The sequence below is a fragment of the Bombina bombina genome, chromosome 2 (genome assembly GCF_027579735.1).
Source record: "Bombina bombina isolate aBomBom1 chromosome 2, aBomBom1.pri, whole genome shotgun sequence".
Taxonomy (NCBI): domain Eukaryota; kingdom Metazoa; phylum Chordata; class Amphibia; order Anura; family Bombinatoridae; genus Bombina; species Bombina bombina.
The window spans coordinates 1,159,258,449-1,159,284,940 of record NC_069500.1 but is presented as its reverse complement, the minus strand read 5'-3'; the positions used below and the strand labels follow the sequence as shown (position 1 = coordinate 1,159,284,940).

At 39.3% G+C, this 26,492-nt stretch overlaps 1 protein-coding gene across 3 annotated transcripts in view; it reads left to right on the top strand.

The window, feature by feature from the left end:
- The window catches only part of FBXO8 (F-box protein 8), a 318,169-nt gene that overhangs the window by 106,974 nt on the left and 184,703 nt on the right, over positions 1–26,492 (top strand). For all 3 annotated transcript variants that reach the window (XM_053703835.1, XM_053703833.1, XM_053703834.1), the window contains exons 4-5: positions 16,788–16,914; positions 26,438–26,492. The exon at positions 26,438–26,492 is cut by the window's right edge and continues 64 nt beyond it. In XM_053703835.1, coding sequence (XP_053559810.1) covers positions 16,788–16,914; positions 26,438–26,492 — 182 coding nt within the window. The remainder of the gene's footprint in view (positions 1–16,787; positions 16,915–26,437) is intronic.

The window sequence follows — 26,492 nt, the reverse complement described above, 5'->3', positions numbered from 1 at the left end:
AAGATTGCTAAACTTCCTGATATTCACTGTTTTGTTCAGGCTTTGTTTAATATTAAACCTGTTTTTTAATCTATTTCTTAATTTTGGTTTTAAGATTTTACAGGCTCCTCCTTTTGAGCCTATGCATTCTCTGGACATTTAATTTCTTTCTTGGAAAGTGTTATTTCTTTTGGCTATCTCTTATGCTTGAAACGTTTCTGTATTGTTTGCTCTCTTGTGAGTTTCTTTATCTGATTTTCCATCAAGTTAAAGTTGTTTTGCGGTCTTCATTTATATTTTTGCCTAAAGTTGTGAATTCTATCAACATCAATAGGAAAAATGTTTATTTCTCCAACATAGGTGTGTCCGGTCCACGGCGTCATCCTTACTTGTGGGATATTCTCTTCCCCAACAGGAAATGGCAAAGAGCCCAGCAAAGCTGGTCACATGATCCCTCCTAGGCTCCGCCTACCCCAGTCATTCTCTTTGCCGTTGTACAGGCAACATCTCCACGGAGATGGCTTAGAGTTTTTTAGTGTTTAACTGTAGTTTTTATTATTCAATCAAGAGTTTGTTATTTTGAAATAGTGCTGGTATGTACTATTTACTCAGAAACAGAAAAGAGATGAAGATTTCTGTTTGTATGAGGAAAATGATTTTAGCAACCGTCACTAAAATCCATGGCTGTTCCACACAGGACTGTTGAGAGCAATTAACTTCAGTTGGGGGAACAGTGTGCAGTCTCTTGCTGCTTGAGGTATGACACATTCTAACAAGACGATGTAATGCTGGAAGCTGTCATTTTCCCTATGGGATCCGGTAAGCCATGTTTATTCAGCAAGTAAATAAGGGCTTCACAAGGGCTTATTAAGACTGTAGACTTTTTCTGGGCTAAATCGATTCATTATTAACACATATTTAGCCTTGAGGAATCATTTTATCTGGGTATTTTGATATAATAATATCGGCAGGCACTGTATTAGACACCTTATTCTTTAGGGGCTTTCCCAAAGCATAAGCAGAGCCTCATTTTCGCGCCGGTGTTGCGCACTTGTTTTTGAGAGGCATGGCATGCAGTCGCATGTGAGAGGAGCTCTGATACTTAGAAAAGACTTTCTGAAGGCGTCATTTGGTATCGTATTCCCCTTTGGGCTTGGTTGGGTCTCAGCAAAGCAGATACCAGGGACTGTAAAGGGGTTAAAGTTCAAAACGGCTCCGGTTCCGTTATTTTAAGGGTTAAAGCTTCCAAATTTGGTGTGCAATACTTTTAAGACTTTAAGACACTGTGGTGAAAATTTGGTGAATTTTGAACAATTCCTTCATGTTTTTTCGCAATTGCAGTAATAAAGTGTGTTCAGTTTAAAATTTAAAGTGACAGTAACGGTTTTATTTTAAAACGTTTTTTGTACTTTGTTATCAAGTTTATGCCTGTTTAACATGTCTGAACTACCAGATAGACTGTGTTCTGAATGTGGGGAAGCCAGAATTCCTATTCATTTAAATAAATGTGATTTATGTGATAATGACAATGATGCCCAAGATGATTCCTCAAGTGAGGGGAGTAAGCATGGTACTGCATCATTCCCTCCTTCGTCTACACGAGTCTTGCCCACTCAGGAGGCCCCTAGTACATCTAGCGCGCCAATACTCCTTACTATGCAACAATTAACGGCTGTAATGGATAATTCTGTCAAAAACATTTTAGCCAAAATGAACACTTATCAGCGTAAGCGCGGCTGCTCTGTTTTAGATACTGAAGAGCATGACGACGCTGATAATAATATTTCCGAAGGGCCCCTAACCCAGTCTGATGGGGCCAGGGAGGTTTTGTCTGAGGGAGAAATTACTGATTCAGGGAACATTTCTCAACAGGCTGAACCTGATGTGATTGCATTTAAATTTAAGTTGGAACATCTCCGCATTCTGCTTAAGGAGGTATTATCCACTTTGGATGATTGTGACAAGTTGGTCATCCCAGAGAAACTATGTAAAATGGACAAGTTCCTAGAGGTGCCGGGGCTTCCAGAAGCTTTTCCTATACCCAAGCGGGTGGCGGACATTGTTAATAAGGAATGGGAAAGGCCCGGTATTCCTTTCGTCCCTCCCCCCATATTTAAAAAATTGTTTCCTATGGTCGACCCCAGAAAGGACTTATGGCAGACAGTCCCCAAGGTCGAGGGAGCGGTTTCCACTTTAAACAAACGCACCACTATACCCATAGAGGATAGTTGTGCTTTCAAAGATCCTATGGATAAAAAATTAGAAGGTTTGCTTAAAAAGATGTTTGTTCAGCAAGGTTACCTTCTACAACCAATTTCATGCATTGTCCCTGTCGCTACAGCCGCATGTTTCTGGTTCGATGATCTGATAAAGGCGGTCGATAGTGATTCTCCTCCTTTTGAGGAGATTATGGACAGAATCAATGCTCTCAAATTGGCTAATTCTTTCACCCTAGACGCCACTTTGCAATTGGCTAGGTTAGCGGCTAAGAATTCTGGGTTTACTATTGTGGCGCGCAGAGCGCTTTGGTTGAAATCTTGGTCGGCTGATGCGTCTTCCAAGAACAAGCTACTTAACATTCCTTTCAAGGGGAAAACGCTGTTTGGCCCTGACTTGAAAGAGATTATCTCTGATATCACTGGGGGTAAGGGCCACGCCCTTCCTCAGGATCGGCCTTTCAAGGCAAAAAATAAACCTAATTTTCGTCCCTTTCGTAGAAACGGACCAGCCCAAGGTGCTACGTCCTCTAAGCAAGAGGGTAATACTTCTCAAGCCAAGCCAGCTTGGAGACCAATGCAAGGCTGGAACAAGGGAAAGCAGGCCAAGAAACCTGCCACTGCTACCAAGACAGCATGAAATGTTGGCCCCCGATCCGGGACCGGATCTGGTGGGGGGCAGACTCTCTCTCTTCGCTCAGGCTTGGGCAAGAGATGTTCTGGATCCTTGGGCGCTAGAAATAGTCTCCCAAGGTTATCTTCTGGAATTCAAGGGACTTCCCCCAAGGGGGAGGTTCCACAGGTCTCAGTTGTCTTCAGACCACATAAAAAGACAGGCATTCTTACATTGTGTAGAAGACCTGTTAAAAATGGGAGTGATTCATCCTGTTCCATTAAGAGAACAAGGGATGGGGTTCTACTCCAATCTGTTCATAGTTCCCAAAAAAGAGGGAACGTTCAGACCAATCTTAGATCTCAAGATCTTAAACAAGTTTCTCAAGGTTCCATCGTTCAAGATGGAAACCATTCGAACTATTCTTCCTTCCATCCAGGAAGGTCAATTCATGACCACGGTGGATTTAAAGGATGCGTATCTACATATTCCTATCCACAAGGAACATCATCGGTTCCTAAGGTTCGCATTCCTGGACAAACATTACCAGTTCGTGGCGCTTCCTTTCGGATTAGCCACTGCTCCAAGGATTTTCACAAAGGTACTAGGGTCCCTTCTAGCTGTGCTAAGACCAAGGGGCATTGCTGTAGTACCTTACTTGGACGACATTCTGATTCAAGCGTCGTCCCTTCCTCAAGCAAAGGCTCACACGGACATTGTCCTGGCCTTTCTCAGATCTCACGGATGGAAAGTGAACGTGGAAAAGAGTTCTCTATCCCCGTCAACAAGGGTTCCCTTCTTGGGAACAATAATAGACTCCTTAGAAATGAGGATTTTTCTGACAGAGGCCAGAAAAACAAAACTTCTAGACTCTTGTCGGATACTTCATTCCGTTCCTCTTCCTTCCATAGCTCAGTGCATGGAAGTGATCGGGTTGATGGTAGCGGCAATGGACATAGTTCCTTTTGCGCGCATTCATCTAAGACCATTACAACTGTGCATGCTCAGTCAGTGGAATGGGGACTATACAGACTTGTCTCCGAAGATACAAGTAAATCAGAGGACCAGAGACTCACTCCGTTGGTGGCTGTCCCTGGACAACCTGTCACAAGGGATGACATTCCGCAGACCAGAGTGGGTCATTGTCACGACCGACGCCAGTCTGATGGGCTGGGGCGCGGTCTGGGGATCCCTGAAAGCTCAGGGTCTTTGGTCTCGGGAAGAATCTCTTCTACCGATAAATATTCTGGAACTGAGAGCGATATTCAATGCTCTCAAGGCTTGGCCTCAGCTAGCGAGGGCCAAGTTCATACGGTTTCAATCAGACAACATGACAACTGTTGCGTACATCAACCATCAGGGGGGAACAAGGAGTTCCCTAGCGATGGAAGAAGTGACCAAAATCATTCTATGGGCGGAGTCTCACTCCTGCCACCTGTCTGCTATCCACATCCCAGGAGTGGAAAATTGGGAAGCGGATTTTCTGAGTCGTCAGACATTGCATCCGGGGGAGTGGGAACTCCATCCGGAAATCTTTGCCCAAGTCACTCAGCTGTGGGGCATTCCAGACATGGATCTGATGGCCTCTCGTCAGAACTTCAAAGTTCCTTGCTACGGGTCCAGATCCAGGGATCCCAAGGCGGCTCTAGTGGATGCACTAGTAGCACCTTGGACCTTCAAACTAGCTTATGTGTTCCCGCCGTTTCCTCTCATCCCCAGGCTGGTAGCCAGGATCAATCAGGAGAGGGCGTCGGTGATCTTGATAGCTCCTGCGTGGCCACGCAGGACTTGGTATGCAGATCTGGTGAATATGTCATCGGCTCCACCTTGGAAGCTACCTTTGAGACGAGACCTTCTTGTTCAGGGTCCGTTCGAACATCCGAATCTGGTTTCACTCCAGCTGACTGCTTGGAGATTGAACGCTTGATTTTATCGAAGCGAGGGTTCTCAGATTCTGTTATCGATACTCTTGTTCAGGCCAGAAAGCCTGTAACTAGAAAGATTTACCACAAAATTTGGAAAAAATATATCTGTTGGTGTGAATCTAAAGGATTCCCTTGGGACAAGGTTAAGATTCCTAGGATTCTATCCTTCCTTCAAGAAGGATTGGAAAAGGGATTATCTGCAAGTTCCCTGAAGGGACAGATTTCTGCCTTGTCGGTGTTACTTCACAAAAAACTGGCTGCTGTGCCAGATGTTCAAGCCTTTGTTCAGGCTCTGGTTAGAATTAAGCCTGTTTACAAAACTTTGACTCCTCCTTGGAGTCTCAATTTAGTTCTTTCAGTTCTTCAGGGGGTTCCGTTTGAACCCTTGCATTCCGTTGATATTAAGTTATTATCTTGGAAAGTTTTGTTTTTAGTTGCAATTTCTTCTGCCAGAAGAGTTTCAGAATTATCTGCTCTGCAGTGTTCTCCTCCTTATCTGGTGTTCCATGCAGATAAGGTGGTTTTACGTACTAAACCTGGTTTTCTTCCAAAAGTTGTTTCTAACAAAAACATTAACCAGGAGATTATCGTACCTTCTCTGTGTCCGAAACCAGTTTCAAAGAAGGAACGTTTGTTGCACAATTTGGATGTTGTTCGCGCTCTAAAATTCTATTTGGATGCTACAAAGGATTTTAGACAAACATCTTCCTTGTTTGTTGTTTATTCCGGTAAAAGGAGAGGTCAAAAAGCAACTTCTACCTCTCTCTCTTTTTGGATTAAAAGCATCATCAGATTGGCTTACGAGACTGCCGGACGGCAGCCTCCCGAAAGAATCACAGCTCATTCCACTAGGGCTGTGGCTTCCACATGGGCCTTCAAGAACGAGGCTTCTGTTGATCAGATATGTAGGGCAGCGACTTGGTCTTCACTGCACACTTTTACCAAATTTTACAAGTTTGATACTTTTGCTTCTTCTGAGGCTATTTTTGGGAGAAAGGTTTTGCAAGCCGTGGTGCCTTCCATTTAGGTGACCTGATTTGCTCCCTCCCTTCATCCGTGTCCTAAAGCTTTGGTATTGGTTCCCACAAGTAAGGATGACGCCGTGGACCGGACACACCTATGTTGGAGAAAACAGAATTTATGTTTACCTGATAAATTACTTTCTCCAACGGTGTGTCCGGTCCACGGCCCGCCCTGGTTTTTTTTTAATCAGGTCTGATAATTTATTTTCTTTAACTACAGTCACCACGGTACCATATGGTTTCTCCTATGCAAATATTCCTCCTTAACGTCGGTCGAATGACTGGGGTAGGCGGAGCCTAGGAGGGATCATGTGACCAGCTTTGCTGGGCTCTTTGCCATTTCCTGTTGGGGAAGAGAATATCCCACAAGTAAGGATGACGCCGTGGACCGGACACACCGTTGGAGAAAGTAATTTATCAGGTAAACATAAATTCTGTTTTTCTGTATCCTAATCCTAAGAATACTTTTGAAGGGTCTTTACATTCTTTGGATGTGGTAAGATCTTTGAAATATTATGTTGAGGCTACTTAAGATTTCAGAAAATTTTTTAGTCTATTTGTTATTTTTTTCTGGCTCCAGGAAAAGTCAGAAAGCCTCTGTTATTTATCAGGTTTTTTTGGTTAAGACTTTAGATTCACAAAGCTTATCTGGAGTGGGGCAGTCTCCGCCTCAGAGAATTAGAGCTCATTCTATTAAATCAGTTGTCACTTCCTGGGCTTTCAAGAATGAAGCTTCAGTTGATCAAATTTGCAAAGCAGCAACTTGGTGGTCTTTGCATATTTTTTCTAATTTTACCATTTTTTTGTATTTGCTTCTTCGGAAGCAGCCTTTGGTAGAAAGGTTCTTCGGGCAGTTGTCTCAGCTTGATTCTTATGCCTTTGATTTGAGTTTTTTTTACTTTTTTTTTTGAAATTTTTTGACATTTTCAAGAAAACTTAATTATTTTTTGGGATTTTTTTATTTTATCCCTCCCTCTCTAGTGACTCTGTGGATTTCCACATCTTGTGTATTATATCCCATACGTCACTAGCTCATGGACTCTTTCCACTTACATGAAATAAATCATAATTTATGTAAGAACTCACCTGATAAATTAATTTCTTTCATAGTGACAAGAGTCCATGAGACTCACCCTATTTTTTGTGGTTATGATTTTTTTGTATAAAGCACATTATTTTTTCCCAGTTCCTCTATTTGTATGCTTTTTACTCCTTTTTATACACCTCACTTCTTGGCTATTCATTAAACTAAGGTGTGAGTGAGGTGTGAGGTGTATTTAGAGGCATTTTGAGGTTTGAGAAACTTTGCCCCCTCCTGGTAGGAATGTATATCGCATACGTCACTAGCTCATTAACATTTGCCACTATGAAAGAAATTAATTTATCAGGCAAGTTCTTACATAAATTATGTTTTTTATATATATATATATATATATATATATATATATATATATATATATATATATATATATATATATATATATATATATATATATATGTATATATATATATATGTGTATATACACACACACACACACACACACACACACACACATACATGCAAACACACAAACATGGGACATCAGATTTTAAAAAGAAAATAGTTTTTAAATACCCTTTTAGATTTTTAGATGCAAAAAAGAAAAATAAATTATGCTAATGCCCCTTTTAACAGATCAAGTGATTTGTCGCATGAGATCTATGGGGTCTGTGAAATGTTGGAATTTGGATATGAGTATTGAAAGGCTGAGGTATGAACAGTGGAAGTGTTTTCCAGAATTAGAATAGATCTTAAATAAGAGGTGTTAATATCTCAGAGATGCATATGAAAGGTCAGGTCTGTAAAAATTGAGAAGGGCCAACATTTAAGTCCTTTTCACTCTTGCCCAAGCTATTAATATAAGTGCACTGCACAGATTACCTGAAATGACTGATGTGAAACATAAATGATTAAGTTCAGATGTGCCTTAAATGCAGCTTATGTTCGGCTTTATTGATAAGATTTCTAGAAAAGTCTCTGAACATAAGTGCTCCACATTTCTTTCAAGCTGGAAGTACTTACTCAAATTAAGGAATGGCCCTGTCCTATTGCATCATGAAATAGACACAGTCCACATAAAGGGACGTTCCAGCCAAATCTAAAATTTACATCAATGCATTTCACTTTTAAATAATTTATTTTATTTTTTTGCAGTATATTTGCAATAGCAAAAATGCTTTTATTAAAAAAAATATTACTATATTTATTATTTTTTTTCCTTACATTGGACGTATATGTAAATATGTTTACATTATAAAAGTCACTGCAAGCTCTATGAGCAGACTTACCATTTGCTGGTGCATGAATAATATTTACATATGCATCACGTGCACATGCACTTTAAAAGCTTACACTGAAAACAGTGAATCTTTCTCCAACATAGGTGTGTCCGGTCCACGGCGTCATCCTTACTTGTGGGATATTCTCTTCCCCAACAGGAAATGGCAAAGAGCCCAGCAAAGCTGGTCACATGATCCCTCCTAGGCTCCGCCTACCCCAGTCATTCTCTTTGCCGTTGTACAGGCAACATCTCCACGGAGATGGCTTAGAGTTTTTTAGTGTTTAACTGTAGTTTTTCATTATTCAATCAAGAGTTTGTTATTTTCAAATAGTGCTAGTACGTACTATTTACTCAGAAACAGAAAAGAGATGAAGAATTCTGTTTGTATGAGGAAAATGATTTTAGCAACCGTAACTAAAATCCATGGCTGTTCCACACAGGACTGTTGAGAGCAATTAACTTCAGTTGGGGGAACAGTGTGCAGTCTCTTACTGCTTGAGGTATGACACATTCTAACAAGACGATGTAATGCTGGAAGCTGTCATTTTCCCTATGGGATCCGGTAAGCCATGTTTATTACGATTGTAAATAAGGGCTTCACAAGGGCTTATTTAAACTGTAGACTTTTTCTGGGCTAAATCGATTGATTATTAACACATATTTAGCCTTGAGGAATCATTTTATCTGGGTATTTTGATATAATAATATCGGCAGGCACTGTTTTAGACACCTTATTCTTTAGGGGCTTTCCCAAAGCATAGGCAGAGTCTCATTTTCGCGCCGGTGTTGCGCACTTGTTTTTGAGAGGCATGGCATGCAGTCGCATGTGAGAGGAGCTCTGATACTTATAAAAGACTTCTGAAGGCGTCATTTGGTATCGTATTCCCCTTTGGGTTTGGTTGGGTCTCAGCAAAGCAGATACCAGGGACTGTAAAGGGGTTTAAAGCTTAAAACGGCTCCGGTTCCGTTATTTTAAGGGTTAAAGCTTCCAAAATTGGTGTGCAATATTTTCAAAGCTTTAAGACGCTGTGGTGAAAATTTGGTGAATTTTGAACAATTCCTTCATGTTTTTTCGCAATTGCAGTAATAAAGTGTGTTCAGTTTAAAATTTAAAGTGACAGTAACGGTTTTATTTTAAAACGTTTTTTGTACTTTCTGATCAAGTTTATGCCTGTTTAACATGTCTGAACTACCAGATAGACTGTGTTCTGAATGTGGGGAAGCCAGAATTCCTATTCATTTAAATAAATGTGATTTATGTGATAATGACAATGATGCCCAAGATGATTCCTCAAGTGAGGGGAGTAAGCATGGTACTGCATCATTCCCTCCTTCGTCTACACGAGTCTTGCCCACTCAGGAGGCCCCTAGTACATCTAGCGCGCCGATACTCCTTACTATGCAACAATTAACGGCTGTAATGGATAATTCTGTCAAAAACATTTTAGCCAAAATGAACCCTTGTCAGCGTAAGCGTGGCTGCTCTGTTTTAGTTACTGAAGAGCATGACGACGCTGATATTAATATCTCTGAAGGGCCCCTAACCCAATCTGAGGGGGCCAGGGAGGTTTTGTCTGAGGGAGAAATTACTGATTTAGGGAACATTTCTCAGCAGGCTGAATCTGATGTGATTACATTTAAATTTAAATTGGAACATCTCCGCATTTTGCTTAAGGAGGTATTATCCACTCTGGATGATTGTGAAAATTTAGTCATCCCAGAGAAACTATGTAAAATGGACAAGTTCCTAGAGGTGCCGGGGCTCCCAGAAGCTTTTCCTATACCCAAGCGGGTGGCGGACATTGTTAATAAAGAATGGGAAAGGCCCGGTATTCCTTTCGTCCCTCCCCCCATATTTAAAAAATTGTTTCCTATGGTCGACCCCAGAAAGGACTTATGGCAGTCAGTCCCCAAGGTCGAGGGAGCGGTTTCTACTTTAAACAAACGCACCACTATTCCCATAGAGGATAGTTGTGCTTTCAAAGATCCTATGGATAAAAAATTAGAAGGTTTGCTTAAAAAGATGTTTGTTCAGCAGGGTTACCTTCTACAACCCATTTCATGCATTGTCCCTGTCACTACTGCCGCATATTTCTGGTTTGATGAACTGCTTAAGGTGCTCGATAGTGACTCTCCTCCTTATGAGGAGATTATGGACAGAATCAATGCTCTCAAATTGGCTAATTCTTTCACTCTAGACGCCTCTTTGCAATTGGCTAAGTTAGCGGCTAAGAACTCTGGGTTTGCTATTGTGGCGCGCAGAGCGCTTTGGTTGAAATCTTGGTCGGCTGATGCGTCTTCCAAGAACAAGCTACTAAACATTCCTTTCAAGGGGAAAACGTTGTTTGGTCCTGACTTGAAAGAGATTATCTCTGATATCACTGGGGGTAAGGGCCACGCCCTTCCTCAGGATCGGCCTTTCAAGGCAAAAAATAGACCTAATTTTCGTCCCTTTCGTAAAAACGGACCAGCCCAAGGTGCTACGTCCTCTAAGCAAGAGGGTAATACTTCTCAGGCCAAGCCAGCTTGGAGACCAATGCAAGGCTGGAACAAGGGAAAGCAGGCCAAGAAACCTGCCACTGCTACCAAGACAGCATGAAATATTGGCCCCCGATCCGGGACCGGATCTGGTGGGGGGCAGACTCTCTCTCTTCGCTCAGGCTTGGGCAAGAGATGTTCTGGATCCTTGGGCGCTAGAAATAGTCTCCCAGGGTTATCTTCTGGAATTCAAGGGACTTCCCCCAAGGGGGAGGTTCCACAGGTCGCAGTTGTCTTCAGACCACATAAAAAGACAGGCGTTCTTACATTGTGTAGAAGACCTGTTAAAAATGGGAGTGATTCATCCTGTTCCATTAAGAGAACAGGGGATGGGGTTCTACTCCAATCTGTTCATAGTTCCCAAAAAAGAGGGAACGTTCAGACCAATCCTAGATCTCAAGATCTTAAACAAATTTCTCAAGGTCCCATCGTTCAAGATGGAAACCATTCGAACTATCCTTCCTTCCATCCAGGAAGGTCAATTCATGACCACGGTGGATTTAAAGGATGCGTATCTACATATTCCTATCCACAAGGAACATCATCGGTTCCTAAGGTTTGCATTCCTGGACAAACATTACCAGTTCGTGGCGCTTCCTTTCGGATTAGCCACTGCTCCAAGGATTTTCACAAAGGTACTAGGGTCCCTTCTAGCGGTGCTAAGACCAAGGGGCATTGCAGTAGTACCTTACCTGGACGACATTCTGATTCAAGCGTCGTCCCTTCCTCAAGCAAAGGCTCACACGGACATTGTCCTGGCCTTTCTCAGATCTCACGGCTGGAAAGTGAACGTGGAAAAGAGTTCTCTATCCCCGTCAACAAGGGTTCCCTTCTTGGGAACAATTATAGACTCCTTAGAAATGAGGATCTTTCTAACAGAGGCCAGAAAAACAAAGCTTCTGGACTCTTGTCGGATACTTCATTCCGTTCCTCTTCCTTCCATAGCTCAGTGCATGGAAGTGATCGGGTTGATGGTGGCGGCGATGGACATAGTTCCTTTTGCGCGCATTCATCTAAGACCATTACAACTGTGCATGCTCAGTCAGTGGAATGGGGACTATACAGACTTGTCTCCGAAGATACAAGTAAATCAGAGGACCAGAGACTCACTCCGTTGGTGGCTGTCCCTGGACAATCTGTCTCAAGGGATGATGTTCCACAGACCAGAGTGGGTCATTGTCACGACCGACGCCAGTCTGATAGGCTGGGGCGCGGTCTGGGGATCCCTGAAAGCTCAGGGTCTTTGGTCTCGGGAAGAATCTCTTCTACCGATAAATATTCTGGAACTGAGAGCGATATTCAATGCTCTCCAGGCCTGGCCCCAGCTTGCGAGGACCAGGTTCATACGGTTTCAATCAGACAACATGACGACTGTTGCGTACATCAACCATCAGGGGGGAACAAGGAGTTCCCTAGCGATGGAAGAAGTAACCAAAATTATTCTTTGGGCGGAGTCTCACTCCGGCCACCTGTCTGCTATCCACATCCCAGGAGTGGAAAATTGGGAAGCGGATTTTCTGAGTCGGCAGACATTGCATCCGGGGGAGTGGGAACTCCATCCGGAAATCTTTGCCCAAGTCACTCACCTGTGGGGCATTCCAGACATGGATCTGATGGCCTCTCGTCAGAACTTCAAAGTTCCTTGCTACGGGGCCAGATCCAGGGATCCCAAGGCGGCTCTAGTGGATGCACTAGTAGCACCTTGGACCTTCAAACTAGCTTATGTGTTCCCGCCATTTCCTCTCATCCCCAGGCTGATAGCCAGGATCAAGCAGGAGAGGGCGTCGGTGATCTTGATAGCTCCTGCGTGGCCACGCAGGACTTGGTATGCAGATCTGGTGAATATGTCATCGGCTCCACCTTGGAAGCTACCTTTGAGACGAGACCTTCTTGTTCAGGGTCCGTTCGAACATCCGAATCTGGTTTCACTCCAGCTGACTGCTTGGAGATTGAACGCTTGATTTTATCGAAGCGAGGATTCTCAGATTCTGTTATCGATACTCTTGTTCAGGCCAGAAAGCCTGTGACTAGAAAGATTTACCACAAAATTTGGAAAAAATATATCTGTTGGTGTGAATCTAAAGGATTCCCTTGGGACAAGGTTAAGATTCCTAGGATTCTATCCTTCCTTCAAGAAGGATTGGAAAAAGGATTATCTGCAAGTTCCCTGAAGGGACAGATTTCTGCCTTGTCGGTATTACTTCACAAAAAGCTGGCAGCTGTGCCAGATGTTCAAGCCTTTGTTCAGGCTCTGGTTAGAATCAAGCCTGTTTACAAACCTTTGACTCCTCCTTGGAGTCTCAATTTAGTTCTTTCAGTTCTTCAGGGGGTTCCATTTGAACCCTTACATTCCGTTGATATTAAGTTATTATCTTGGAAAGTTTTGTTTTTAGTTGCGATTTCTTCTGCTAGAAGAGTCTCAGAATTATCTGCTCTGCAGTGTTCTCCTCCTTATCTGGTGTTCCATGCAGATAAGGTGGTTTTACGTACTAAACCTGGTTTTCTTCCAAAAGTTGTTTCTAACAAAAACATTAACCAGGAGATTATCGTACCTTCTCTGTGTCCAAAACCAGTTTCAAAGAAGGAACGTTTGTTGCACAATTTGGATGTTGTTCGCGCTCTAAAATTCTATTTAGATGCTACAAAGGATTTTAGACAAACATCTTCCTTGTTTGTTGTTTATTCAGGTAAAAGGAGAGGTCAAAAAGCAACTTCTGCCTCTCTCTCTTTTTGGATTAAAAGCATCATCAGATTGGCTTACGAGACTGCCGGACGGCAGCCTCCCGAAAGAATCACAGCTCATTCCACTAGGGCTGTGGCTTCCACATGGGCCTTCAAGAACGAGGCTTCTGTTGATCAGATATGTAGGGCAGCGACTTGGTCTTCACTGCACACTTTTACCAAATTTTACAAGTTTGATACTTTTGCTTCTTCTGAGGCTATTTTTGGGAGAAAGGTTTTGCAAGCCGTGGTGCCTTCCATTTAGGTGACCTGATTTGCTCCCTCCCTTCATCCGTGTCCTAAAGCTTTGGTATTGGTTCCCACAAGTAAGGATGACGCCGTGGACCGGACACACCTATGTTGGAGAAAACAGAATTTATGTTTACCTGATAAATTTCTTTCTCCAACGGTGTGTCCGGTCCACGGCCCGCCCTGGTTTTTTTAATCAGGTCTGATATTTTATTTTCTTTAACTACAGTCACCACGGTACCATATGGTTTCTCCTATGCAAATATTCCTCCTTAACGTCGGTCGAATGACTGGGGTAGGCGGAGCCTAGGAGGGATCATGTGACCAGCTTTGCTGGGCTCTTTGCCATTTCCTGTTGGGGAAGAGAATATCCCACAAGTAAGGATGACGCCGTGGACCGGACACACCGTTGGAGAAAGAAATTTATCAGGTAAACATAAATTCTGTTTTTACTAGATCTAATGAAAGCAGATAAGAAAAAAAATGCTTCTATTTAAAAGTGAAATGCATTGATGTGCATTTCAGTTTTGGTTATAATGTACCTTTACTGACTCAGTGACCAGAAAGGTTTCAGTATATTTTCATATAGTTTATTTGCATGTAGATTTGAATCATCAAATATAGAAATACATTTTTTTAAGTGTTAGCTAAGCCTGAATTTTTACAAAACGTTAATGAAGTATTTGAGAAGTTTTATATGTGTTTGTATCTGTAAATATATATGTATATAAACATACTTACAAGTTATTAAAAGGGACAGTGAAGTAAAAATGAAACTTTAGGTTAGGGGACAGTAAACTTGAAAATGTTTGTTTAAAAAGATAGGTAATCCCTTAATTCCCCATTCCCCAGTTTTGCATAACCAACACCTTTATATTACCTCTGTGATTTCCTTATATGTAAGCCTCGCTTTTGACAGACTTGCATTTTAGCCAATCAGTACTGACTCATAAATAACTCCACGGGAGTGAGCACAATATTATCTATATGGCATACATGAACTAGTGCTGTTTAGCTTTGAAAAACTGTCCAAATGCACTGAGATAAGAGACAACCTTCAAGGGCTTAGAAGTTAGCATATGAGCCTACCTAGGTTTAGCTTTCAACAAAGAATACCCAGATAAAAAGCAATTTAGATGATAAAAGTAAATTGGAAAGTTGTTTAAAATTGCATGCCCTATCTAATCTAATTTTGACTAGAGTGTCGCTTTAAATGGATTAGAGCACATAATTTTAAACAACATTTGAAATGTACTTTTATTTGCTTAGTTATCTTAATATCCTTTGTTAAAGAGTAATCCTAATTGAGCTCAAGAGCATGCACATGCCTTTAGCCATCTGGTAACCAAGTTTGCAACAATGTTTATAGCGGTGTTATACATAGCTGGAAGTAAGCTGGAAAGTTGTTTCAAATGACCTGTTCTATCTGAATCATAAATGTTTCATTTGTACTTTACTGAACCTTTTAATGCAGAGAGAGAAATTGCTTTCTGTTGTGCTGTGAAATCCTTGTCAGTATAAATTCTGTACTAGCAGGGCTGATCAGATGGAAGCTAAGCCGTTTGTTTGTGCAGTTTATGCATCTGACAATATTTTTTCTGACTGTGCTTATTTCCCTGCTGTACAGTAAACAAAAAAAATGTTTTTTTTTATAAAGTGTGTATCCTGCCCATTAAATGTATTGTATCTGGAGGTTTACCAAGCGATTTGTGTGAGTTACACACACATCTTTTTAATTATGTCAGTTGGCGTCTATATAGAGAAATGGTTGATTATCATATTTGATCTCCCATAGATTTATTTTCTTAGCACAAGTGGTAAAAACTACCCAAACATTTCATCTTTTGACAGTTTTCATCTTTGATCTATATTTAGGGCACACATGCCTATAGTAACCAAGGTAATCCTTTATTGTACAAAATAAAAGATTTCACCAAATTGTCCTTAAGCTTTTTGAGTCTGCACTGTCAACAAATATAGAGCTTGACGGCTCAATGTTAATCTCCTTAATCTTAAAGAAGTGTAGGGAATTGATGCTGGCAAATGTAAGCAATTATAGAGATTACTGGATTGACTTTTGTGCTGTTAGATCCTGATGATTGGTTCTACAGATTTCAGAACACATTTATTTACGTGCTATCTTAAAATATACAGTATATATATATATATATATATGTGTGTGTGTGTGATTGTACCTATGTATAGAAAATCTCATACAAGGATTTATATTCATGCTTAAACCATTCTCTACTAAACCTAGCCATTTCACACCCCTCTACTAAAGCCTTTTTAGCTGTTTGCACTCATTGAATTTATAAAATCCAGCTCGGTGCCCACACAAATCCTATTTTTTTTTTTATTTTTTTTTTTAAGCAGACAGCTTCTATAGTGCACATTGTAAACATCAGCATGGGGAGTTATTTTAAACACACGCTTCATGATTATGCATTTGGCATCACTTCATATTAACTTAAATTTGCACCATCTTGCAAATTATGCAGAAAAAGAGTAGGAATAAAACTATTAGATACATTTCATACTAACTGAAATTCTGATTTTGACAATACCCTTGTCCAACCCCAATTAGCATAGAAAATGTTAAAGAAAACATAAAAAAAAAAAACTAATTGCACCAAAAATCATCCTATGTAGAATTTCATATGTTAGGTGAGCCAAGATAATGAGTGCTATGTCTTGGCTCATAAATATATCTGGATCTGTTTTTAAGCAGCATACACACATATGCTGTGAGTGGCCACTGCACCAGTATTCAAACACCACACATTCTCAGAGTCAGCAGTGGCTTGTATGACACCATTTAAGTCTTCACTGACACAATTTACACCACCGCCAGTTCTCTGACTCCTGACCCTCTAGTTACACATAGAATGTTGTGTGTTTTCTGCTGAAACAGTAATAACATTTAGTATAAGCATTTTTGCTAATGGAACTATATTGCAAAACTGCATCTATTTCATATTTAAATGCACCCATACATATTTAGATTTATACCTTTTCTTTTCCTTTTCAGTTTATTGGGAGAGCGCAGTAACAAATGTTCTTGCAAAATTGTTTGTCTTTTTTCAGCATTTGAAAACATTGTTCTTATTTCTATAAAAATATTTTATTAATACTCTGTGTTTGTAAAAATGATCACTAAAGCCATATTTTTAAAACCCATATTTTTGTATTTTTTTGTTTAGATTATGTAAATCCACCTGGGGACACTGTTCTATATATAATAGAAGACATCCACCTGGATTCTCTTTCCGTAATCTTTACATGCGTTTGGATGAAGGAAGCCTCACTTTCAATGCCAATCCACATGAGGTAAGATACGTGTTCAAGAAATATATTTATTAAACAATAAATAAAACATTTATTTTTTAAAATCTGAGCATTAGTCATTATAGCTTTATGTGTATAGACTCTAACTAAAATTTAAAGGGACAGTGTACTCTTTTGTGCTCTTTTGTTTTGTTATGTAACAGTCAATTTTTACTTACGTATTACAGGACACTTGTAGGTAAAATCTCTTTTTCTTGCTACGTACATGTGGTTATAGGTAGCGACCACTTGTTACATAGTACATTGTTGTAGGGATGTGTAGTTTCAAGAGGCTTCAGTCACATATTTTGCTTGCGTAACCTTAAAGGGACAGTATACTGTAAAATAGTTTTTCCCTTAATGTGTTTACAATTGCTTTTTTTTCCAACTGCAGAGTAAAGAATGTATGCATATTAGCTTTTTAAGGTTTATTTGTGTATATTAAAGCTCTGATTTTGTGTTTTGAAGCCACAACCTAATAAAATGGGATGAGCTTGTAGGCAGGGCCGGATTTACATCTCAGGTGCCTGTAGGCACAAAAACCTGAAGCGCCCCCCCCACCCCCCCACCCCCCCTAGAAAAAAGTGGAAAAAATGAGGACTTTTTTTTATTATTATTTAGGACAACTAAAAATAAATATTAGATGTAAAATTACATTTTCCCTTTTATGGAGATACACAAATACACACACCAATTGCAATATTTGTTGTAATGGAAGCTACACCAAAAATCAATATTCACTTGACTCAAATGGCCATACAATTTCTATTATGTATAACAAAAACAAATCATGTTAAACTTTTAATGCAAAATATTCTAAAGAAAACCCTATTTAAAGGGACATCAAATGTGACAGTTTGCTGGGCATTTTATTATTGCACTAGTGCTTGCAGAGAAGTGTGTTAGCCTCTTGCAAAAGAGTTAAACACATAGTCAATGTCAGTTCTGAGACAGCAATACACATCTGTGCAGACCCAGATGGGCTCATAGGACATGTTTATTGACAAGCCATTAGTGTATTGCTTTTCTGGAGATGACTTTGACTATGTGCTTAACATTTTGTTGGAGTCAAACACAGTTTTGTGTAAACAATAGCAATATTAAAACTAGCAGCATGCAAGCTCATCACCATCAACAACCTGTGCAGCCAGTGGAAGAAAATATAAAATGTAGGGAAAAAAATCTTGTAAACTCTGATATTTTTGGTACAAACACACACAGATGTTACATTTATTTTGTTCTGAAATATAAATATCATATGATGTTGCTCTCAAAGGAAAACATGGAATGTTGTAGATTATATGTAATCCAGGGGTCAACAAATGTGTTTAAAATTAGAATTTAGAAATTCAATGGGAGGGGTTTAGTTTTAATCTTTGCCCCTCTCTCCTTCATGGCTCCCTCAACTGCTGTAACATATTCCCAATGAAACACTCGACTTTGTAGGCACCTGGCAGCACAATTCTTACTAAAATAAATGCCCTCATAAAAAAAAAAAAAAAAAAAAAAAATTTTTTTTTTTTTTTTTTTTTTTTTTTTTTTTTTATTATTGACAGGCAGGCGCCCCTCACTGCAAGGCGCCTGTAGGCACATGCCTACTGTGCCTAATGGGAAATCCGGCCCTGCTTGTAGGTATAATCAGATCTCATTACTGTATCACATTGTGCACATATACCTGCTTCTTTATCTTATATTGGTTCTTAAATCAATCACCAGTACTTGGAGAGAACAATGGAAAATCAACATTTTATTACCTTATCTCTGCTATATCCTACTGGGATTGTAAATTTCTTCTGCTGGCTGTGTTTACACAGCTTATCTATAGTTTGGACCTGCGGCCACAAACTTTCAGAATAGGTGGGGATACCACATGCTAAATCATCTATTTCAAATGCCAATATAAGGGTAAAGGAGCTAATTGTAAACAATTGAATACACTCCAGCAGGTAAAGTGGATCATTGGGAACAAATTAAAGGGGAGAACATTTTTGAGTAAACTGTCCCTTTAACAACAGCTTTAGTAGCTACAAGTCCATGTGTTAGTGGGGTAACTACACAAGCAAAATAGCCGTAGCAGTTTTAAATAAGGTTGATTTCCCCTTCCCTTATTTTTTTTGTAAGTTACAAGAAATAATTAATGTATTTATATGTATTTAAAAAAGTTACTTTCAATACCATCTTATTATATAAATAAATAAAAATGTCCTAATATTTTAAAAAGCTTAAAATAATTAATAATTTATGTTCATACTAACACAAATATATATGTAAAAAAAAGTAAATTGCAAAGATTAATATTTATTTACCTATCTGGTTGTCTGTGAACAGCAATGTCAATAGGTTTCTGTTTGTTAGAATACTACTGACTTATTTGTAAAACATCCATAGCAATATATATATTTAATCACAATATACCTGTTATGTTTTGATTAACTAAGCAGATATAGTTTGAATCAATATGAGATTAAGGGGATATGAAACCCAAAAATTGCCTTTTGTGATTCAGACAGAGAATACAATTTACTTCTATTATCAAATTTGCTTATGGTATTCTTTGTTGAAGAGCTACCTAGGCAGGTTTCTGGAGCACTGGAGTAGGAAATACTGCTGCCATTTAGTATTCTTGCAGAATTGCTGCCATATAGTGCTAGACATGCTTTTCAACAAAATATATACAAAGAGAACAAATACAATTTGATAATATATGTAAAATAGAAAGTGGTTTTAAAAAAAATTCTGAATCATGAAAAAATTTGTTTTGGGTTTCATGTCCCTTTAATACTCCATGGGTTTTTCCATGCCATACTATCAAGGGATTGTGTTGTAAGAAAAAACATAATTTATGTAAGAACTTACCTGATAAATTCATTTCTTTCATATTAGCAAGAGTCCATGAGCTAGTGACGTATGGGATATACATTCCTACCAGGAGGGGCAAAGTTTCCCAAACCTCAAAATGCCTATAAATACACCCCTCACCACACCCACAAATCAGTTTAACGAATAGCCAAGAAGTGGGGTGATAAGAAAAAAAGTGCGAAAGCATAAAAAATAAGGAATTGGAATAGTTGTGCTTTAAACAAAAAAATCATAATCACCACAAAAAAAGGGTGGGTCTCATGGACTCTTGCTAATATGAAAGAAATGAATTTATCAGGTAAGTTCTTACATAAATTATGTTTTCTTTCATGTAATTAGCAAGAGTCCATGAGCTAGTGACGTATGGGATAATAAATACCCAAGATGTGGAACTTCCACGCAAGAGTCACTATAGAGGGAGGGATAAAATAAAGACAGCCACTTCCGCTGAAAAAATAATCCACACCCCAAACAAGTTTAAATCTTATAATGAAAAAAAATGAAATTATAAGCAGAAGAATAAAACTGAAACAGCTGCCTGAAGTACTTTTCTACCAAAAACTGCTTCAGAAGAAGAAAATACATCAAAATGGTAGAATTTAGTAAAAGTATGCAAAGAAGACCAAGTTGCTGCTTTGCAAATCTGATCAACCGAAGCTTCATTCCTAAATGCCCAGAAAGTAGAAACTGACCTAGTCAAATGAGCTGTAACCTTTGAGGCGGAGTTCTACCGACTCAACATAAGCATGATGAATCAAAGACTTTAACCAAGATGCCAAAGAAATGGCAGAGGCCTTCTGACCTTTCCTAGAACCAGAAAAGATAACAAATAGACTAGAAGTCTTTCGGAAATCTTTAGTAGCTTCAACATAATATTTCAAAGCTCTTACTACATCCAAAGAATGTAATGATCTTTCCTTAGAATTCTTAGGATTAGGACACAATGAAGGAACCACAATCTCTCTACTAATGTTGTTAGAATTCACAACCTTAGGTAAAAATTTAAATGAAGTCCACAACACTACCTTATCCTGATGAAAAATCAGAAAAGGAGATTCACAAGAGAGAGCAGATAACTCAGAAACTCTTCTAGCAGAAGAGATGGCCAAAAGAAACAAAACTTTCCAAGAAAGTAATTTAATATCTAGAGAATGCATAGGTTCAAAAGGAGGAGCTTGTAGAGCTCCCAGAACCAAATTCAAACTCCAAGGAGGAGAAATTGACTTAATGACAGGTTTGATATGAACCAAAGCCTGTACAAAACAATGAATATCAGGAAGATTAGCAATCTTTCTGTGAAACAGCACAGAAAGAGCAGAAATTTGTCCTTTCAAGGAACTGGCAGACAAACCTTTATCCAGACCATCCTGAAGAAACGGTAACATTCTAGGAATTCTAAAAGAATGCCAGGAAAATTGATGAGAAGAACACCAAGAAATGTAAGTCTTCCAGGCTCAATAATATATCTTCCTAGACACAGATTTACGAGCCTGTAACATAGTATTAATTACGGAGTCAGAGAAACCTCTATGACTAAGAATCAAGCGTTCAATCTCCATACCTTCAAATTTAATGATTTGAGATCCTGATGGAAAAATGGGCCTTGAGATAGAAGGTCTGGTCTTAACGGAAGAGTCCAAGGTTGGCAACTGGCCAACCGAACAAGATCCGCATACCAAAACCTGTGAGGCCATGCTTGAGACACCAGCAGTACAAACGAACGCTCCTTTAGAATCTTGGAAATCACTCTTGGAAGAAGAACTAGAGGCGGAAAGATATAGGCAGGATGATACTTCCAAGGAAGCGACAATGCATCCACTGCCTCCGCCTTAGGATCCCTGGATCTGGACAGATACCTGGGAAGTTTCTTGTTTAGATGAGAAGCCATCAGATCTATTTCTGGAAGACCCCAGATTTGAACAATCTGAAGAAATACCTCTGGGTGAAGAGACCATTCGCCCGGATGCAACGTCTGGCGACTGAGATAATCCGCTTCCCAATTGTCTATACCTGGGATGTGAACCGCAGAAATTAGACAGGAGCTGGATTCCGCCCATACAAGTATTCGAGATACTTCTTTCGTAGCCAGAGGACTGTGAGTCCCCCCTTGATGATTGATATATGCCAAGGTTGTGACATTGTCCGTCTGAAAACAAATGAACGATTCTCTCTTCAGAAGAGGCCACGACTGAAGAGCTCTGAAAATCGCACAGAGTTCCAAAATGTTGATTGTAATCTCGCCTCCTGAGATTCCCAAACACCTTGCGCTGTCAGAGACCCCCATACCGCTCCCCAACCTGTCAGACTCGCATCTGTTGAGATCACAGTCCAGGTTGGAAGAACAAAAGAAGCCCCTTGAATTAAACGATGGTGATCTGTCCACCACGTCAGAGAGTGTCGTACAATCGGATTTAAAGATATTAACTGTGATATCTTTGTATAATCCCTGCACCACTGGTTCAGCATACAGAGCTGAAGAGGTCGCATGTGAAAACGAGCAAAGGGGATCGCGTCCGATGCAGCAGTCATAAGACCTAGAATTTCCATGCATAAGGCTACCGAAGGGAATGATTGAGACTGAAGGTTTCGACAAGCTGAAACCAATTTCAGACGTCTCTTGTCCGTCAGAGACAAAGTCATGGACACTGAATCTATTTGGAAACCTAAAAAGGTTACCCTTGTCTGAGGAATCAATGAACTCTTTGGTAAATTGATCCTCCAACAATGTTCTTGAAGAAACGACACAAGTCGATTCGTATGAGATTCTGCTAAATGTGAAGACTGAGCAAGTACCAAGATATCGTCCAAATAAGGAAATACCACAATACCCTGTTCCCTTATTACAGATAGGGCACCGAGAACTTTTGAGAAAATCCTTGGAGCTGTTGCTAGGCCGAACGGCAGAGCCACAAATTGGTAATGCTTGTCTAGAAAAGAGAATCTCAGAAACTGAAAATGATCTGGATGAATCGGAATATGCAGATATGCATCCTGCAAATCTATTGTGGACATATAATGCCCTTGCTGAACAAAAGGCAGAATAGTCCTTATAAGTTACCATTTTGAATGTTGGTATCCTTACATAACGATTCAATATTTTTAAATCCAGAACTGGTCTGAAGGAATTCTCCTTCTTTGGTACAAACACATTTCAGAAATGCATGAGCCTTCACTGGATTTATTGGAATGCGAGAAAGAAAAAATCTTCTTGCAGGTGGCCTTATCTTGAAACCTATTCTGTACCCTTGTGAAACAATATTCTGAATCCAAAGACTGTGAATCGATTTGATCCAAATTTCTTTGAAAAATCGTAATCTGCCCCATACCAGCTGCGCTGGAATGAGGGCCGCACCTTCATGTGGACTTGGGAGCTGGCTTTGGCTTTCTAAAAGGCTTGGATTTATTCCAGACTGGAGACGGTTTCCAAACAGAAACCGTTCCTTTAGGGGAAGGATCAGGCTTCTGTTCCTTATTCTGACGAAAGGAACGAAAACGATTAGCAGCCCTAAATTTACCTTTTAGATTTTTTATCCTGAGGTAAAAAAGTTCCTTTCCCCCCAGTAACAGTTGAAATAATAGAATCCAGCTGAGAACCAAACAATTTATTACCTTGAAAAGAAAGGGAAAGCAAAGTTGACTTAGAAGACATATCAGCATTCCAAGTTTAAAGCCATAAAGCTCTTCTAGCTAAAATAGCTAAAGACATATACCTGACATCAACTCTGATGATATCAAAGATGGCATCACAAATAAAGTTATTAGCATGTTGAAGAAGTTTAACAATGCTATGAGAATTATGATCTGACACTTGTTGCGCCAAAGCCTCCAACCAAAAAGTGGAAGCTGCAGCAACAAAGAAAAAGCAGGCCTAAGAAGATTACCTGAACATAAATAAGCTTTCCTTAGAAAGGAATCAATCTTCCTGTCTAAAGGATCTTTAAAGGAAGTACTATCTGCCGTAGGAATAGTAGTACGCTTAGCAAGAGTAGAGATAGCCCCATGAACTTTAGGGATTTTGTCCCAAAACTCTAACCTGTCAGATGGCACAGGATACAATTTCTTAAATCTTTTAGAAGGAGTAAAAGAATTACCCAGATTATTCCATTCCCTAGAAATTACTTCAGAAATAGCATCAGGGACAGGAAAAACTTCCGGAATAACTAGAGGAGGTTTAAAAACCGAATTTAAACGCTTATTAGATTTAGTATCAAGAGGACTAGAATCCTCAATTTCTAAAGCGATTAAAACTTCTTTAAGTAAAGAACGAATAAATTCCATTTTAAATAAATATGAAGATTTATCAGTGTCAATATCTGAGACAGAATCCTCTGAACCAGAAAAATCCTCATCAGAAACAGACAAATCAGAATGATGATGATCATTTAAAAATTCATTTGAGAAATGAGAAGTTTTAAAAGACCTTTTAAGCTTACTGGAAGGAGGAATAACAGACATAGCCTTCCTAATAGATTTAGAAACAAAATCTCTTATATTAACAGGAACATCCTGAGTATTAGATGTTGATGGAACAGCAACAGGTAATGGAATATTACTAATGGAAATACTATCTGCATTAGCAAGCTTATCATGACATTCATCACAAACTACAGCCGGAGGAACAGTTACCACAAGTTTACAGCAAATACATTTAACTTTGGTAGAACCAGCATCAGGCAGCGTTTTTCCAGAAGTAGCTTCTGATCCAGGGTCAATCTGAGATATCTTGCAATATGTAAGAGAAAAAACAACATATAAAGCAAATTCCTTAAATGACAGTTTCAGGAATGGGAAAAAATGCCAATGAACAAGTCTCTAGTAACCAGAAGCAAAAGAAAAATGAGACTTAAATAATGAGAAAAAAAGGTGGAGACAAAAATGACGCCCACATTTTTTAGCGCCAAAAAAGACGCCCACATTTTTTAGCGCCAAAAAAGATGCCCACATTATTTGGCGCCTAAATGCTTTTGGCGCCGAAAATGACGCCACATCCGGTGACGCCGACACTTTTGGCTCAAAACGTCAAAAAAATGACGCAATCACAAACAACTTCCGGTGACAAGAATGACCCCGGAAATGACATAGAAATTTTTTGCGCCAAAAAAGTCCGCGCCAAGAATGACGCAATAAAATGAAGCATTTTCAGCCCCCGCGAGCCTAACAGCCCACAGAGAAACAAGTCAATTTAAAGGTAAGAAAAAAATTGATAATTCATATGCATTATCCCAAATAATGAAACTGTCTGTCTGAAATAAGGAATATTGATCATCCTGAATCAAGGCAAATAAATGTTTAAAAACAAATATTTAGAACTTTACATAAAAGTGCCCAACCATAGCTTAGAGTGTCTCAAAAATAAGATTTACTTACCCCAGGACACTCATCTACATGTAGTAGAAAGCCAAACCAGTACTGAAACGAGAATCAGTAGAGGTAATGGTACATAAGAGTATATCGTCGATCTGAAAAGGGAGGTAAGAGATGAATCTCTACAACCGATAACAGAGAACCTATGAAATAGATCCCGTAGAAGGGACCATTGAATTCAAATAGGCAATACTCTCCTCACATCCCTCTGACATTCACTGCACGCTGAGAGGAAAACCGGGCTCCAGCCTGCTGCGAAGCGCATATCAACGTAGAATCTAGCACAAACTTACTTCACCACCTCCATGAGAGGCAAAGTTTGTAAAACTGATTTGTGGGTGTGGTGAGGGGTGTATTTATATGCATTTTGAGGTTTGGGAAACTTTGCCCCTCCTGGTAGGAATGTATATCCCATACGTCAATAGCTCATGGTCTCTTGCCAATATGAAAGAAATGAATTTATCAGGTAAATTTTTACATAAATTATGTTTTTCATATTTTTAAAAGTTCTTTAAAATTGCCTTTCTTTTAATGGGTAAGGAAATACCAACTACATTCCATGAAGTAATAGTGAGAGGTTTATTGCTCATAATTTAGGTATATATACTCTAATGAAAAAACACTATGAGGGGGAAACCAACACGGGGAGAGACCAGAGGAGGGAGATGGGGAGGGAGGGAAAAAGTGAGAGAGAATAAAAGGGGGGGGGAGGGATCCACCCCTATAACAAATCAGTTGCTCTAAGTTTTTAACTTTAATCTCATACATCTTATAATCATTTAAACATAGGTAAAATTGGCATAGTTCAGCATATATAGAAAAAAACCTTCAAATATATCACTCTTTTTGTAGTGCTTTTAACATTAAAAATAAACAATAGACTTGATAAAGTTTCCTGTATTACTTCTACTCTTGAAAGCCATATTTTCCTCATCTTTTTTTTTTTTAGCCCTAGCGGAGTATTCATTTCTAAATTTGTCAAAAAATAGACTTTTCGCCACTTCCAGATTATCATATGTCTTAACTCCTTCACTTTCAACCTTCAAAATAGCTGGGTTAAGAATATATGCTCTTAAACCTTTTTGATTAAGCGGATTACATATCGGGTAATTACATGAAAGAAATATGCAGTACACAATGAATGCAAGTTGTTTAACTATAGGTACCTCTAAAGTGCACACATGAAATAAAAGTTTTTTTATGCTCTTCCGTTAGAGAATGGAACATGCAGTATATTATGAATCTACAGTAAGCAACAAGTATTCAGAATTTTAAATATTTTACATAGCTATTTTTCTTTTAGGGGACCGAGTACTTTTTATCAAGAGGTATACTAGATGATTCACCTAAAGAGATTG